Source organism: Rhamphochromis longiceps, linkage group LG1 (genome assembly GCF_057381845.1).
Source record: "Rhamphochromis longiceps isolate RC_006_pf linkage group LG1, R_longiceps_female_GT1.1, whole genome shotgun sequence".
In the NCBI taxonomy this organism is placed as follows: domain Eukaryota; kingdom Metazoa; phylum Chordata; class Actinopteri; order Cichliformes; family Cichlidae; genus Rhamphochromis; species Rhamphochromis longiceps.
In genome coordinates this window covers 25,128,409-25,144,117 of record NC_140557.1, presented here as the reverse complement: position 1 = coordinate 25,144,117, position 15,709 = coordinate 25,128,409, and the positions used below count along the sequence as shown (strand labels likewise).

General features: G+C 41.5%; 1 protein-coding gene across 2 annotated transcripts in view; it reads right to left on the bottom strand.

The window, feature by feature from the left end:
* gpc6a (glypican 6a) overlaps nt 1-15,709 on the bottom strand; it is a 191,964-nt gene that overhangs the window by 100,732 nt on the left and 75,523 nt on the right. For both annotated transcript variants that reach the window (XM_085403116.1, XM_085403125.1), the window contains exon 3: nt 11,568-11,959. In XM_085403116.1, the coding sequence (XP_085259242.1) occupies nt 11,568-11,959 (392 nt within the window). The remainder of the gene's footprint in view (nt 1-11,567; nt 11,960-15,709) is intronic.

Below are 15,709 nucleotides of genomic sequence, written 5' to 3'. Positions count from 1 at the left end.
TAACCAAAGGGTAACATTAAGGGATATTGCAATAAACATCTGATATTAATTCCATAAGTCACAGGAAATGCAAATTGTAAGAAGACAAAAACAATTTGATCAGATTTTCCTTGCAGCGTGAAATTGCTAATCATGTTTGTCGAACTCATACTTTTATTTTAAACATACTGTGAGAAAAGCTACTTTAAAATAAACTAATATTTAAAAAAGTCACGCTTATGCACAAGCTACTCCTTGTAGAAACGATCCAATCTGAGAGATAACAAAAAAAAAAAAAAGGTTTTTGGGGAGCATGGGAACCATTTTGGTGATGAACAAGCTTCATTGTAATAGCTTGCCAAATTGCCCTCTCCTGAAAAGTATTGCAGTTCATTTAACCATGAAGGTGATCTGACCCCAACCAAGTAGTATTACTTCTCTAAACATAGCCACATCTTAATCACAAGGGTGTCAGAGCAGAAAATACTCATATGGGTCCTTGTGGGAGGTGCCAACAGATGTCCTGAATTGTAGGTAGACATTTTGTATGTATTTTTTATGTATATTTATTACCTGTGTCTATGTATCTTATATGTACCGTATACTCCCGTATCCAGTCAAATTATAAGACGTTGATGTAGCAGTAATGTATAACAATGTTAGAATTGTATCGTATTTGTCACAGCGGCAAATGCCATACATGGTCAGTAACAAATAATTATGCTCTAATTAAAAAATAATCCAATTTACAAACACATGGTAATACAATATAATAGAAATACATTATAGTACAATTTAGAAATACATTTAGAGACTTACATTTACTTAGATTTACATTTTAACGGGGCAGCTAAGGTAAAAAAAAAAAAAGGTAACAAAGTAACAAAAACAAAGTAAACTTTATGTTTATAGTACGTTAGTACATACAGACCAGGCAAAATAAATGCACCAAAGTTGTCACTGAAAATAAAACCCGGTATGAAGCTTCACGCCCTGGAGGACGGGGCTGTGCCCCCCCCCCCCACACCCTCTAGCAGATTATTACATGAAGGAACCTTTTAAAAAACAAAAAACAAGCGCGTCCATGCTCACAGGTGTACACACGGGTGATCACACCCACAAACTACACCCTTTTTGGCTCCTACCTCAAAGCACACTGTGTTCTGTTGATCTTATGTGCTGCACAATAATGTTTAACATTTAGTATTTAGTGTCATATTCCCATATATCATTGTGATGTTGTTTATTCTATTACTCTTGTTCTCTTCTGCTTGCTTTCTTTTTTCTTTCTCAGCAGGTGATCCAGGTGATTGATATATGCATTTTTTTTTCTCTGCCCGTTCTGTTGGTTTTTGTCTTTTGCCCTTCTCCCCCGTCCCTCTTCTCAGCTGTTTCTCTTTCCCTCTTTCTTTCTCCCCTTCTTTCCCCCAGTCAAGTCTGTCCCGTATTCAGTAAGTGAAAATAAAATAAACAATAAAAGGTGAATCAAATGGACCATTACAGCAAGGCTGGGATGGTCAGTTTGGTAAAGTAAATCCGTTGGGCATCTTTCTTTGCCTTTAGACAACAATTCTGATGGCAAAAGAGCCAAACGGGACAGGCCAAAAAAAAGAAAAAAAAGAAAAAAAAAAAAAGAAAATAAAACCCGGTTTTCAGCACTTCATACTAATCACACCTTCTTTCTGTGCTTCTCCATAAACTTCAGTCTCCCTCCACTCCGCATGTTAAATGTAAGCTGGAGCCAAGACAATTCCAGAGGGGCTGCACTAAAATCAGCTGCTGTCAAATCGATGAATGTCTGAAACAGACAGAATAATCCACATGTGAGCATCTGTGCCTCAATGAAACAACATAGTGGTACTTGGGGGACCCCTGTGACCCACTCAAGTCAGCTCAAGTGTCTGTCTTTGTTGAGACGTGGGCACAACCGTTGATCTGTCCTGACATATTCCATGTTATGTAGCATGTCTGGAGCAGCAGTTGGGTCTGTTTCTTTAATTTACAACGACAAGGGAAAACACATTAAAAATCAACCTCACGCTGCTCATTGACTAGGCACGGCGTACCATGAGCGATTCACCATCTCTAGTGAGTACAAAACCTTCATATACTACATTGTTATCCATCTGTCGTGTTGCCTCCTGGATTATAGCGTAGCACTCACCCTCTGTCCAGCTGACTCTAAAGGTCTGCAGCCCAGCCTGAATGTCAGGGGCAGACAAGTCTCTGTGCTGCCAAGAAACCTCTGAACAAATGTCACAACACTGCTGCTGACAACTTTCTCTAAGTGCTTGTTAAATAAAGATGTGGTGCCATACACTTTAAATCAAGGTGCAAAAAGTTGTCATAAGAGTGATGTGGGCTGCTCCAGTCAGATGACATATTTTCACAAGTTGATGAGAGGTGGATAAGAGGTATTTTATAGGACATGTTAAAACTTGATGGATCATTTTTCTAAATTTTTTTGACAAATTGCCACCCTTTTGTATTTTGTTCCAAATTTCCACCCACTCTGTACTTGGCTCACTGTGCCCTTCAGAGTATTCAATGCTGAATGGAAGACGGCACAGACTACTGAAGAGAGGAGGATACAGTATATTTCTTTATTATCCGTTCTTATAATGTTCTTGTATTTCAGACCACATGCTGTCTTTCATTTTTTTCCAACATTCTGCAGTTCACTACAGATCAAAATCTTTTAATTAAAAAGGACATCTTTGGTGCAGCACATTTCCCGATGACGTGCCAACCCTTTTGAGCCAGTTGCCATCTGCCGTCACAGCACTGTGGCTGAGGCCTTATCCCCGGCAAGCTGTGTGAGCTGTGAGCCAGCAAGAGAGAAGGAGACAGACAGAGAGCGAGAGAGGAGGGATCATGCATGAGAGAGAGAGAGTGAGAGAGGAAGTCCGTCTGGTGCATCTGTATCTGTGTGGGCCTCGGCTAAGAAACATGGACACTCGCTCACGAAGCAGGTCACTTAATCTGCCCTGAGCAGAATCTGCTGTCAGACTGCTCTCGTTCACTGTTTGGTTTTGCAACATATTAATTACAAGTAAAGACGCTGAACTACAAAATCACATGAACGCAGTCACATTTTCTTAATCAAATTAAGGCATTTTGTATCTTCAGCTAGAAGTGATACATCTTTAATTGCTAACGCAATCTGTAAAAACACAACCAGCTCCACTGGCATTGTCTGCAGTGTCAAAGCATACTGCAGTTCGCATTATGTGCATCTCTTTTGAGGTGTGATTACATGAACTTATTTCCTCTATGGCAATTTCCTTTTCAATTAAGAATCGGAGTCATTATTGTTTTCTATCAGGCAGTTGTTTTTGTTCTCTTAATTGGCTAATTGTTTTGTCTGCAAATGTGAGAAATGAATGAAAAATGTCCAACCACATTCCCAGGGGGTCCTAGATATAATACACATAATAAAAGTAACTGTTTTGTTCCAGCAAAACAGTTACTTTGTAACATTGTTATATTTCTGTTTTCAGCTTGTTTGATGTGTGTGAATGAATTCTCTTTATATACTTTCGAATGTGAACTAGCTTGCCCTGAAATTGCTATTTGGCCGATGAATATAAAAATGATCATACTAGCATTAAAGTCATTTGTACTTCTACAGCCCATGACCTGTGGGATGAAACATGTCTGAAGTGGTCCAAACTCCAATAGCACGCGTATATACAGAACAACATCATCAAACTACTAAGAGACTACTAACTAAGAGATAACCCAGCGACTTTTTTCACATGATGAGCCAGTCACATGATAGCAACTCGTTTGAAAATAGACATGATGAAGATGACCAATTAAACACCAAAGCCTAACTAAGTATTGTTGCTGACCACGCCCATCCCGCCTATCTGCTGGAAGCAGCCATCTTCTGATGTCAGCTGATGTTCAAATCATCTCAAACTGGTTTCTTGAACATGTATGTTCACTGTACTCAAATGGCCTGAGCATCAGAAAAGGGAAGAAGGTGATTTTTGTGACTATGAATGTGAGATGGTTGGCAGTCCCACACATGCTGGTTTGAGTATTTCAGAAACTGCTGATGTAGTTGTGAGTCTCCTCCACCATCTCTAGTGTTTACAGAGGCTGGTCCAAAAAGAGACAATCTAATGAACGGCAGTTACCTGGAAGAAAATGCTTTGCTGATGTCAGAGGTTAGAAGAAAATGGCCACACTGATTTGAGCTGATAGGAAGGCAAAAGTAACTAAAATAACCGCTCATTAAAATGAGGGTATGCAGAAAAGCATGTCTGAATGCACAACATGTTACATGCTGAAGCAGATGGGCAGCAGAAGACCACAGCAGTCATGCTTGTTAGCTGAGAATTGGACGTTGAGCCTGCAATTCACATGGACCAAAATTGGATCATAAAAATTGGTCTGCACTGATGAGTCTCATTTTGTCCTGTGACATCTTGCTGGTAGGGTCAGAATTTGGATTAAAAAACATGATAGCTTAGGATCATAATACTTTGTATCAACAGTTTAGGGCAGTGGTGTTGGTGGTAGTAGTGGTGTGATGGCGTGTGGGATATTTTCTTGAAGCACTTTGTCCTCGTTAGTACCAAATTTCATTCAAACAACATAGCCTACGTGCATATTCTTGGTGACCGTATCCATTCCTTTATGATTGTAGTGTACTATCTTCTGATGGCTGCTTCCAGCAAGATAACACACCACGTCACAAAGCTCAAATCGCCTCAAACTGGTTTCTTGAACATAACCCAATGAGTTCACTGTGCTCAAATGACCTCGGCAGTCACCAGATCTCAATCCAATAGAGCACCTTTGGGATGTGGTGGAACAGGAAATTTGCATCATAGCTGTGCAGCCGACCAATCTGCAGGAACTGTGTTATGCTATCATGTCAGTATGACATGGACCAAAATCACTGATGAATGTTTCCAGCATTGTGTTGAACCTATGACATGAAGAATTAAGGCATTTCTCCAAGTAAGGCTTAACTAATAAAGTAGACATTAAGTTTATACTCAAAAGTTAGTATTCATGGTGTGAAAATGGTTTAGTTCTAAAAGTGGCCTGTTTTGCCATTATATATCACACACATCATACAGGCATCAGTCAGAAAAGAAAAACAAATCTCAGGGCTTTATAATGTAGTATGTTATAAAAAGAAACATATCCGTTTGTCTGTGTGCAGATTAAATGACAGTACTGTACTTGACCTTTTTTTCTTAGAACTAACTCTGTTAACACAACTTTGCTGACCACTAGTATGTATAGAAGTACAGCTGGTGCATATTTTAGACACGGCAGTGATTTGCACAACAGCTAAATGAATGTGCTAACTGCGATTAGAACAACAAAAGTGAAAACATGTAAAATGACTGGCATCATTTTCTGTAAGTGAATGAAAATGCTATCTGATTAGTAGGACTGTTTAAATTCAAACAAGCACATATTAACCTGTGTGTCAGCAGTGAATATGTGCTTGTGTTTCTGTCTTTTTTTGCTGAATGTTGAATGCATTCGTTAAAAGTAATGTAGGGCAGCGAGTTCAAAAAGCAGACAAACAAAACATGAGCACGTATGGAAAGCACATGGAACTGATGATGATATTTCTCACGTGTCAGCAAAGAAATCTGGCAGAGGATTAATCTAAGGTAAATGTTGTGTAAAGATTAGAAACTGCCTCGGAGCTTAATGTGAAATTATCTGACAGTTCGTGGTCGGAAATGAGTGTATAATGAGATCACCGTGGCAGCATAAGCCATCAGGGAAAACAAATCCCTCTCTACAAAATACCCTACTTCCTTCCATCATCGTGAGCAAAAGTGCACCACGGACTAGGCCGGCTTCCCATGCGTATGCAGAGTGAGTGATAAGTGCTTTAAATGCCTGAACTTTAAACCGTTCAAAAATTCCAAATCCCTACAATCTTCTTTGAGTAGGTCTTAATGTAGTTGGACTGTGTTTTAAGTACCGCAAGGATAAAACTCCTAATGGTCATCATAAACTGTAATCCAAAGGGATTCTGCTCTTAATCCAGGATCGAGGTCCAGGAAACTGTTCAGTGCAAGTCTAGTGCAATCTCATTTTATGGCGTGATATCTCTCCTGCTCTGACTTTACACCATACAGCACTGTGTATTAGCTGTAAATATTTACGGCTCATCGTATTGGAGCAAAATCCGGATGCAAAGTAACATGGAAAATTAAACAGACAGCTGGTTGAAGGCAGGCATCACATGGACAAAGCGTGTTTTTCCATTCTACAACCTCGAGTTTTAAACATTTAATGATCAGTTTGTATATTTGAATTTAAGCCCCAGTGTTGTTAGAGTTACCCACTAAGCATCATTTGCAGCGTGCGGCACTTTACATATAAATGAGACTCAAAACCTGTAGCAACAGACGATTTATTTCGCCGTTTGTTTGCAATGTCCCTGACAAACCTGTTGGTCTAATGATCTTTCACTAGCAACCTGTAAAGCACATGTGTGAAAAAAAAAGAAAAAAAATCAATGGCAAGTGAAAAGACTCCATCGTCTAAGACCGCCTGTAAATAGAGTTTGTAGTGAGACTCTTTTGTCAACTGGACAAGCTAGAATGATGAAATTGAGCACAATCTCGATGATGCCAATCCATCAGGGACAATAAAAAGTTTATAAATTTTCATTTCACTAAACTATCTTTATACGTACATATGCACCGATTTATCATTTATTCTGTAAAAAAAGTATTTACTGTAAAGTAATGCTGACTTTTGCTTCTCCTCAGAATAATTTTAAGTAAACTTACAGCAGAATCAGAGCACAGAATTCTACCTTCGTGACAGATGGTGTGTTTGTCACTGCAGTCTAGCTCTGAGGTATTTTTCAACACTATTTGTTCGCAAATGGTCTGCTAATAAAACACACTGCCAAATGACCAAACACTGATTTATGAAGCTGTAGTAATTGCAGTAGTAACTCAAAAAACAAAACTGCATTCTGCCATAAAGCATATAAAAAGTCTCGGATCCTTGTGGATCTACAATTGAACGGGATGCAATAGTGTGCTTAAACCCAAGAAGTTTTACATTGCTATTTACTCTAACAGTGTGCGGTAAGGAGATGCATGTGTGCAGTGCCACTGAAAACAGCATGGCACTGAGGGTGAATCTCAGGTCAAGGTGATTTGTCATGTCAAACAACTTTTCACCTCGACTTCTTCGGTTGTTCACTGGCCTGACAGCCTTCAGCAATGCCACAGTGTTTCCAGGCGCCGCTTCATAATTGATGAGGAAGAAGGGAATATGGGATTTGATCCAGAGTGGCGGTGCCATTTGGGCCTAGGACAGATGTATAGATGTGCTCATTTTAACTCTTCCTCTGAAATGGCTATGCCACTAAGGGAATGGTGACTAGCTCAGTAGTAAGCTAAAAGACATTATGAGCATTAAAAATGACCAGCTCTTTAGGGATTATACACGGCAGCAGAATATGACATAGCACTTTAATATGTACATAATACTGAGGTGGAAAATTCACAATCCTGTGAAATAGTGCAAGTATAGGGTGGGGCACTGGGGGAAACTGATTGTACATCACACTGATGGTAGAAGTTCAAAGGTAAAATATAAATTAAGGGATGATTTGGTTTTTGATCTAATGAAAAAATATGAAGAAATTAGACAGTGAGTTTCAATGTAACCATTTCTTGTGGTTAAGTATGATGTGACTTCTTATAAGTCGTAATACGGTGTACACTGTAACAAAGCTTCCTGCTGAATTACAGTGAACTGCTGGCAGCTCTATTTGTCAGCATGAAACTCTGCAGTGCATCGACTACAACACTTTTTAAAATTATTTTAAAGAACATTACAGTACTGTGCTGTAATTATCTAAAGTAAGGATTTGAATAAACCTTACAATATATTAGTCCTAGTTTTTGTGAGATGACTGAAATGATGTTGTGGGACTTGAAGCAACATGATTTCACTTATGCAAAGAAAGTCAAACTCCAGCTTAGCTTAACTGCCAAAGAAAAATAGCCTACTGTATTCTAGCTTGCTGTTCACATTGTATTTCTGAAAAGCATCAGCATTTCGAGTATTCACTGTACTTAAGAAACATTAGTGCACCAATTTCCCTGTCATTTTTTGCAGCAGTAGATCTGAGTGTCATCCAAGTTATGAAAAAGATGCAACTAAATACCCTAAAAATTGCTCTTCACAGTGAAACAGATAACTTAGGTGAAATATTACCATAGGTGAAGGTTGACTGTGTAGGCTTTTGTCTAAACATTACTTTTTATGCAGTCACAGACCAAAGTTCTAATATAAATTTAATGCATTCACTTGTGTTCACACTCTATGATCTGTCTCAACTTTACACAGGGAGTTAAGCCTCCAACATAAAAGTGAACTGCACAGATCATTTCTTTTTTTTGCCCTGCCACTCTTGCATCCACTTTCTTCTTCTTTGCTCTTCTTACAGTTTCTCTCCCTTGTCAAATTGAAAGGCACGGCGAGCTTTAAGCTAAAAAGGAAACGAATCGAATCGCTGCTGAACTCTGAAGACATTTTTAAAACTTAATGTTTGAACTTATGAGCATCTAGTTTGATATGATTTATGTCTAAAAGCAGGTGAAGAATATTACTTTTGGAAGGGCGAGCACTTTCCAGACTAAAATTATTGTTATGATTTCTCAGTCATTTAATTAAATCTTTTAAGGCCTCTGCAAAATAGCAGAAACTAAAAATTTAGTTTCTATTTTAAGGACAAATCTGTTTCAGTAAGCCTTAAAGGTGTTACGTGTTTAGAGTATATAAAAAGTATTTTCTTTAGAGCGTGCCTTTTAATCTCATGCTCACAAATCATCCAGAATGCGTTTTTTTGTGTTTTATAAATTGTAAACCAACAGAATCAAAAGCTGATGATGACTATAACTAGAAGAAACTGGCTTCAAAATGAAACTGTTTAATTAAGCTCTCTCAGCCCCCACCTTCCACATCTATTTCCACAGTTTTCAGAAGCCCACTCTCCTTTAAACTGAATGATGGAATCCAAATGTAAATAACTCAAGTCGGATCATTAATACCGGTGTTTGAATCGTGCCAATCTGCAAACAGCTGCGGTTATATCATATCTCATAGTTTTGATGTCCACTAAAAACTGTTGCATAACTTTCTGTGTTAACCGTGGAATTAGAAAACGTATCCTCTAAGCCTTTGAAAAAAAACATTTGAAATCTTCAGGATTTGATAACAGTCTTAAATATACAGTGGGGCAAAAAAAGTATTTAGTCAGCCACCGATTGTGCAAGTTCCCCCACCTAAAATGATGACAGAGGTCAGTAATTTGCACCAGAGGTACACTTCAACTGTGAGAGACAGAATGTGAAAAAAAAATCCATGAATCCACATGGTAGGATTTGTAAAGAATTTATTCGTAAATCAGGGTGGAAAATAAGTATTTGGTCAATAACAAAAATACAACTCAATACTTTGTAACATAACCTTTGTTGGCAATAACAGAGGTCAAACGTTTACTATAGGTCTTTACCAGGTTTGCACACACAGTAGCTGGTATTTTGGCCCATTCCTCCATGCAGATCTTCTCGAGAGCAGTGATGTTTTGGGGCTGTCGCCGAGCAACACGGACTTTCAACTCCCACCACAGATTTTTCTATGGGGTTGAGGTCTGGAGACTGGCTAGGCCACTCCAGGACATTCAAATGCTTCTTACGGAGCCACTCCTTTGTTGCCCGGGCGGTGTGTTTTGGATCATTGTCATGTTGGAAGACCCAGCCTCGTTTCATCTTCAAAGTTCTCACTGATGGAAGGAGGTTTTGGCCAAAATCTCACGATACATGGCCCCATTCATTCTGTCCTTAACACGGATCAGTCGTCCTGTCCCCTTGGCAGAAAAACAGCCCCATAGCATGATGTTTCCACCCCCATGCTTCACAGTAGGTATGGTGTTCTTGGGATGCAACTCAGTATTCTTCTTCCTCCAAACACGACGAGTTGAGTTTATACCAAAAAGTTCTACTTTGGTTTCATCTGACCACATGACATTCTCCCAATCCTCTGCTGTATCATCCATGTGCTCTCTGGCAAACTTCAGACGGGCCTGGACATGCACTGGCTTCAGCAGCGGAACACGTCTGGCACTGCGGGATTTGATTCCCTGCCGTTGTAGTGTGTTACTGATGGTGACCTTTGTTACTTTGGTCCCAGCTCTCTGCAGGTCATTCACCAGGTCCCCCCGTGTGGTTCTGGGATCTTTGCTCACCGTTCTCATGATCATTTTGACCCCACGGGATGAGATCTTGCGTGGAGCCCCAGATCGAGGGAGATTATCAGTGGTCTTGTATGTCTTCCATTTTCTGATGATTGCTCCCACAGTTGATTTTTTCACACCAAGCTGCTTGCCTATTGTAGATTCACTCTTCCCAGTCTGGTGCAGGTCTACAATACTTTTCCTGGTGTCCTTCGAAAGCTCTTTGGTCTTGGCCATGGCGGAGTTTGGAGTCTGACTGTTTGAGGCTGTGGACAGGTGTCTTTTATACAGATGATGAGTTCAAACAGGTGCCATTCATACAGGTAACGAGTGGGGGACAGAAAAGCTTCTTACAGAAGACGTTACAGGTCTGTGAGAGCCAGAGATTTTCCTTGTTTGAGGTGACCAAATACTTATTTTCCACCCTAATTTACGAATAAATTCTTTACAAATCCTACCATGTGGATTCATGGATTTTTTTTTTCACATTCTGTCTCTCACAGTTGAAGTGTACCTCTGGTGCAAATTACTGACCTCTGTCATCATTTTAAGTGGGGGAACTTGCACAATCGGTGGCTGACTAAATACTTTTTTGCCCCACTGTACTTATTTTACAATCCAATCTACTAAGATTTCAGACGAAACACTAATTAGTTTTAAATAAACTGTCACATTGAAATGAAGCAAATTTTTACTTATGCACACTGAAAAACAAACAAACAAACAAAAAAAAACATGACAAAATACAAACTGCAAAGACGAACAATGCAAACACAATTCCAACATGAAATCTCAGCTGACCTGTGCTTTAACATTTTCCCTTTTTGCAAAGCTTTGCTCTTTGTGAAGGAGTAAAATAATGAATGCATATCAAACCGTCTGCATCACCACATATATCTATGAAAAATGTCTCAAACTGCCCTCCACATCCGGTCTGTGCATGAACTATTATTCATTTGCAATTGTTTAAGATGCATAATGACAAAACCATAGTAACCATCTGTACATGTATTTTGGCTTTTTTTGTACACTTTTTTTTCTGTTTTTTATTGTTTTTCTAATATATGTATAATCCCCTTTTTCCTTGTGTCCCCTGTGCTGCTGTAACAAGTGGATTTCCCCAGTGTGGGATTAAATAAAGTCTATGCCTATGTCTTAAACAGCTGCAAAGCATTTAAATCTCATGCAACGACCTGGGGATCAAACATATCCACAGAAAGTTGTCATGTTAAAGGATATGTTCTAATGTTTATTGCATTAAAGCTAAAGCCAGCAGTGCTAAACAGTCACAAAGCAACATCACACTCAAAGCAGCCATGAGAAAAAAAATTAAACTCACCTTAGTGACCCTGTTGGCAACCTCCCGGCCCACCATTAACCCCTGGACGAACGTCCTTGCAGCGATGAATGCTCTGGTGACCTGGGCCTTAAGTTTTCTGGGAATGTCTCCAAAAGGCTTTAGCTGATCTGTGTATTTACTGACGCACTCCAGGTAGTCATCTGTAAAGTGGTACTGGGAGTTAAGTAACTGGAACATGCGTTCCAGCAGCCTGGACCAGAAGTCATTTAGCATCTCTTCCAAGTTGACGTTGCCCCCCGTGTAGTAGCGCTTTAGCTCAGTGAACAGGTCCTGGAATACTTCAGAGTTCTGCATATACAGCTTCCCGTATGTCCGTGTGAACATACTGTTGAGTGACTTCTCAGAATTGTCCAGCAGTTCCAAGAAAAACTCTATATTTATGGATGTTTTGGGAGATGGGAGAGAAAAGGGGATAGAAAAGACACAAAGCTGGGTCACCACATGATATTTACCATCTTCTTTCCCGCAGCGTAAACCAAACAAAGGGATGAGAACATCTATCGAAGTATGCCTGTTGTATCTATGGTAATTCAGTGGCTTATTTTATGGCCCTGTCTGCATATACAGGAGCAATGTATAGCAGCCAACAATAGGTACTTGATTATGTGAAGAAAGTCAGCTCAAGGCATTAATAATTTAATAGCAGAAATAATGGGCCACAAGGACTATGAATGATTAATGTAAAGTTTCTGATTGCATACTGTAACAAAATATTCATAAGTTTTAGACACAGACACTAGTATACATTATCATCCTGGGCACCCACCATTATTCCCAGACGCATTAGTTTCTCACTGAAACAATTTATTTGTCCACTGAGGCAGCTGGCCTATGGGCCTATAATTGAATATTGTGTTACGGAGCCTTTATTCCTTTTGAATTATCTGAATAGTGTGTGCCAACATTTTACTGTAACGACCTTTTTTTAATCAGTATAATTGTCACAGAGTTAGTATATGCGCCGTACATTATGTAACGTTATGTCATTTTATAATAAACCTTTACGTTAATTACCTTGTAACATCAATTCTTGCATTTCACAAACATTCTGTAATTACTGAGCACTTCATGCCCATGCAGCGGCCTGTTATTGATTCAGGTTGCTTAAAAATCAGTGTTAACACAAAGAACATCGAAATTCACGAGTGAAATTTTGCAATTCAGATTTAACATTCAAAGCAATTATATTATTGTTTCTTTGTCATCTGTCTAAGTGCCTTTCTTCCATGTGAGCACCTGATCTCTGGAGTACTAACTCAGAGAGAGAAAAAAAAAGCAGAATTAGCTGGGGAGTCTCACTGAAGCCGAGCTAATAGGATCCCATGTTCCTGAGTGCATAGGCGTAAATGTTGGGAAGATTATAACACGTCGCTCCAAGCACAAATGTCAAATATTCCTCCACTCTTCTTTGCAAACAAACACTGCAGACATTTTACGTGTCATGCTTGCTAATAAACCATCGGAGGGCCTCTTCTTCTGGTTGGTATTCTGGGTGGCTGACATTTCTTTGCATTGTTAATGATAGCAGTCGTAACCTTACATGGTGGGCACGTGTTGTTCTAATGATAGTTTCTACTTTGATAATATGACAACCCATAAGGCATGATGAATATGTTCTCATGTAGCCAAGCAGGGTTTAGCTATGAATTATTAAGAAAACAACAAATTCAAAAATCATGTGAACTCTTAAAAATATTATATCTACTATACGTTAGAATACGGTTGTTTCATTTTACAAGATTAACAATAAAATGACCATCATGCCCCACATATTGGAATCATTCTTTCCTGAGTGCATCACAAGAGTCAGTATACATATTTAAGCTCTTCATGTATAAAAGTAATGTTTAAATAAGCTCCTGGCCATGACATCTGAATAATCCACATATCTGCACCAGTGTCACCATATGTCAACTGCAGCACTTACAGCTGACATATGCCATATGACCAACTTTGTATTCCTTGCATTTTTTTGTGTGTGTGCAAACGGTACGACGTGTCCACATACCTGAAATTGCTATCAGTTTAATCCCTAGTGACTCATTCTAGTTTCTTTGCAGCTAAATGACCTGCCACTACACCAACATTTGTTTAAATATTAGCAGCCTGCAGGGCCTTTTCCACTCCATTTTTCCAATTAGATCTGAATCAAGGACACATAAGCCCTTGTGTATTGCGCGTGCTATTGTATCCGTACCATTTAAATTGCTCACACACTGAGTGGTAAATGTGGAAACTCATGCGCATTTGCAGCCCAACATGTGGATATTTAACCTAAAATGATTTACACTTAATATATTCTGAAGTATTTCGAAATATATGATTAAGGGTAGTTTGAGCATAAATAGCATATTCTGAGATGGGGGAGGGTCTGTGCTGGCGGACGTCGGTTACTGGCCTGGTAGCCTGGCTGCCCCTGGGTGGGTCCGGGACGGGCGTGGAGGCTTGGGGGTCTGGGGGTGCTCCGCCCCCGGTCTGGGGTGCTGGCTGGGCCTTGGGGCTTGGGTTCTGGTTGTTGTGTCGCCGGGGCTGTGGGCGGGTGGGTGCAGGGGGACTCAGCCCCAGTGCAGGGGACCTCTGGTGCATCGGCCCAACTAGGGGGCTCTCTAACTGGTGGGGAGGCTGTTATATCTTTGCAGGTGGTCTCCTCACTACAGGAGCTCACTCTGCAGGTGGGGGGGAGAGATTTAGGAGAGGTGGAGAATGAACTCAACCTAGGCATCTATTGTCTTGTGTAGTTTGGGAGATGATTGGATGATGGGGTGGGTGCAGTTTTCTCTGGGGTGGAGTTGGGTGGGCTGCCCCGGACTCTGTGGGGCTGGGCGGTGCTGCTGCTGCGGGCCCCGGTCCGGATGGGCCTGGGCCCCCTTGCCCTGGTGGGTTCCAGAGTGTGGGGGTGCCTACTGGGGTCAGCGGGCCGCTTGCCCCTCCCTTTCTTCCTTCCCCATCCTCAGCTACCTCCCTCTTCCCGCTCTACCACACCCATCCACACACGCAGGGCTTGGGGTGCAGGTATGTCACCAGGGTGCAGGGGAGGCACTTCCCCTCTGTCCCCTTCTGGCCGCCTGTGCCTCAATTTTATTCTGCAACCTAGACATCCACATTACTCACACTCTCACATAACACATACATATAGGGCCTTGGGGGTGGGCACGTTTTACAGCATCCAATCCAGAGGATGGTCGGTGTACTCCAACCCACCTCTGGCGCTGGTGCCCTACCCTCAATTTTAAATGCATTTAGACACTAAGGGTTTTCAGGAGGAGCCGTGCTGCTCTCTGAGAGGAAGCTAGTACCATGCTCTCCTGAGTTTTAAATGCACTTTAGAACAGCACACAGCAACACTATATATGAGCGGGCATAGGGAGGTTTGAGGTCTTCAGCCGTCAGGGCTGGGGGGCTGGGAGGAGGTGCTGGCCGTCAGACTGGGGTCTGGGATGCGGGGCCTCCCTGCTACTGCAGATAAGGAAGTGGTCCGCTTGCCTCCACCCCAGAGAGAAGGGTTACATCTCCTGGGTCTAGGTGCGGCTTGCCCCTCTGGGGGCGGGGGTACCTGGACCTGGGATATAGAGTATGTTTGGGGAGTGTGACTGTCTGTGCAGTGTCTATTTGTGTCTGTCTACACGTTGGGTGAGTGCCGAGTATTTGGTTGTGTATATGGGGGTGGGAATGCACGTTTGTGTCTGCGTGTGCCTGTTCGTCTGTGTCTATATGTCAGGTTGGGTCTTAGACTCAACCTCTCTGGGTACATCTCAGGCCCTCTAAAGTACAGAGGCCTATCTCCCCTCACCACACTCCCTGCCGGTGGCTGATGCCCACAGGCGTTGGTGTGTTGGTGGTTCTTGTCGACTGGGGCTGGGCGCTCATGTATGTACCGGCTCACTCTTGGTGGCCGATTGGCGGGACCTGGCGCCTGTGGCCCGGCTGGGCCCCTTCCAGGGGGTGGGATGCCCTCAGGCCTCTGGGCCTGAAGCTCAGTCCTCTCTGGCACAGCTGGCTGCCGGCAGAGCCCGCGGGCACGCCACTGCAAACCCCTCTGGCCTCTGCTCCGTGGCTGCTGGGTGACCTCTCGTTTGGGGCTCAACTCAGCTCTTCCCAGGAGGGTGGCACGGTTCCCCCCC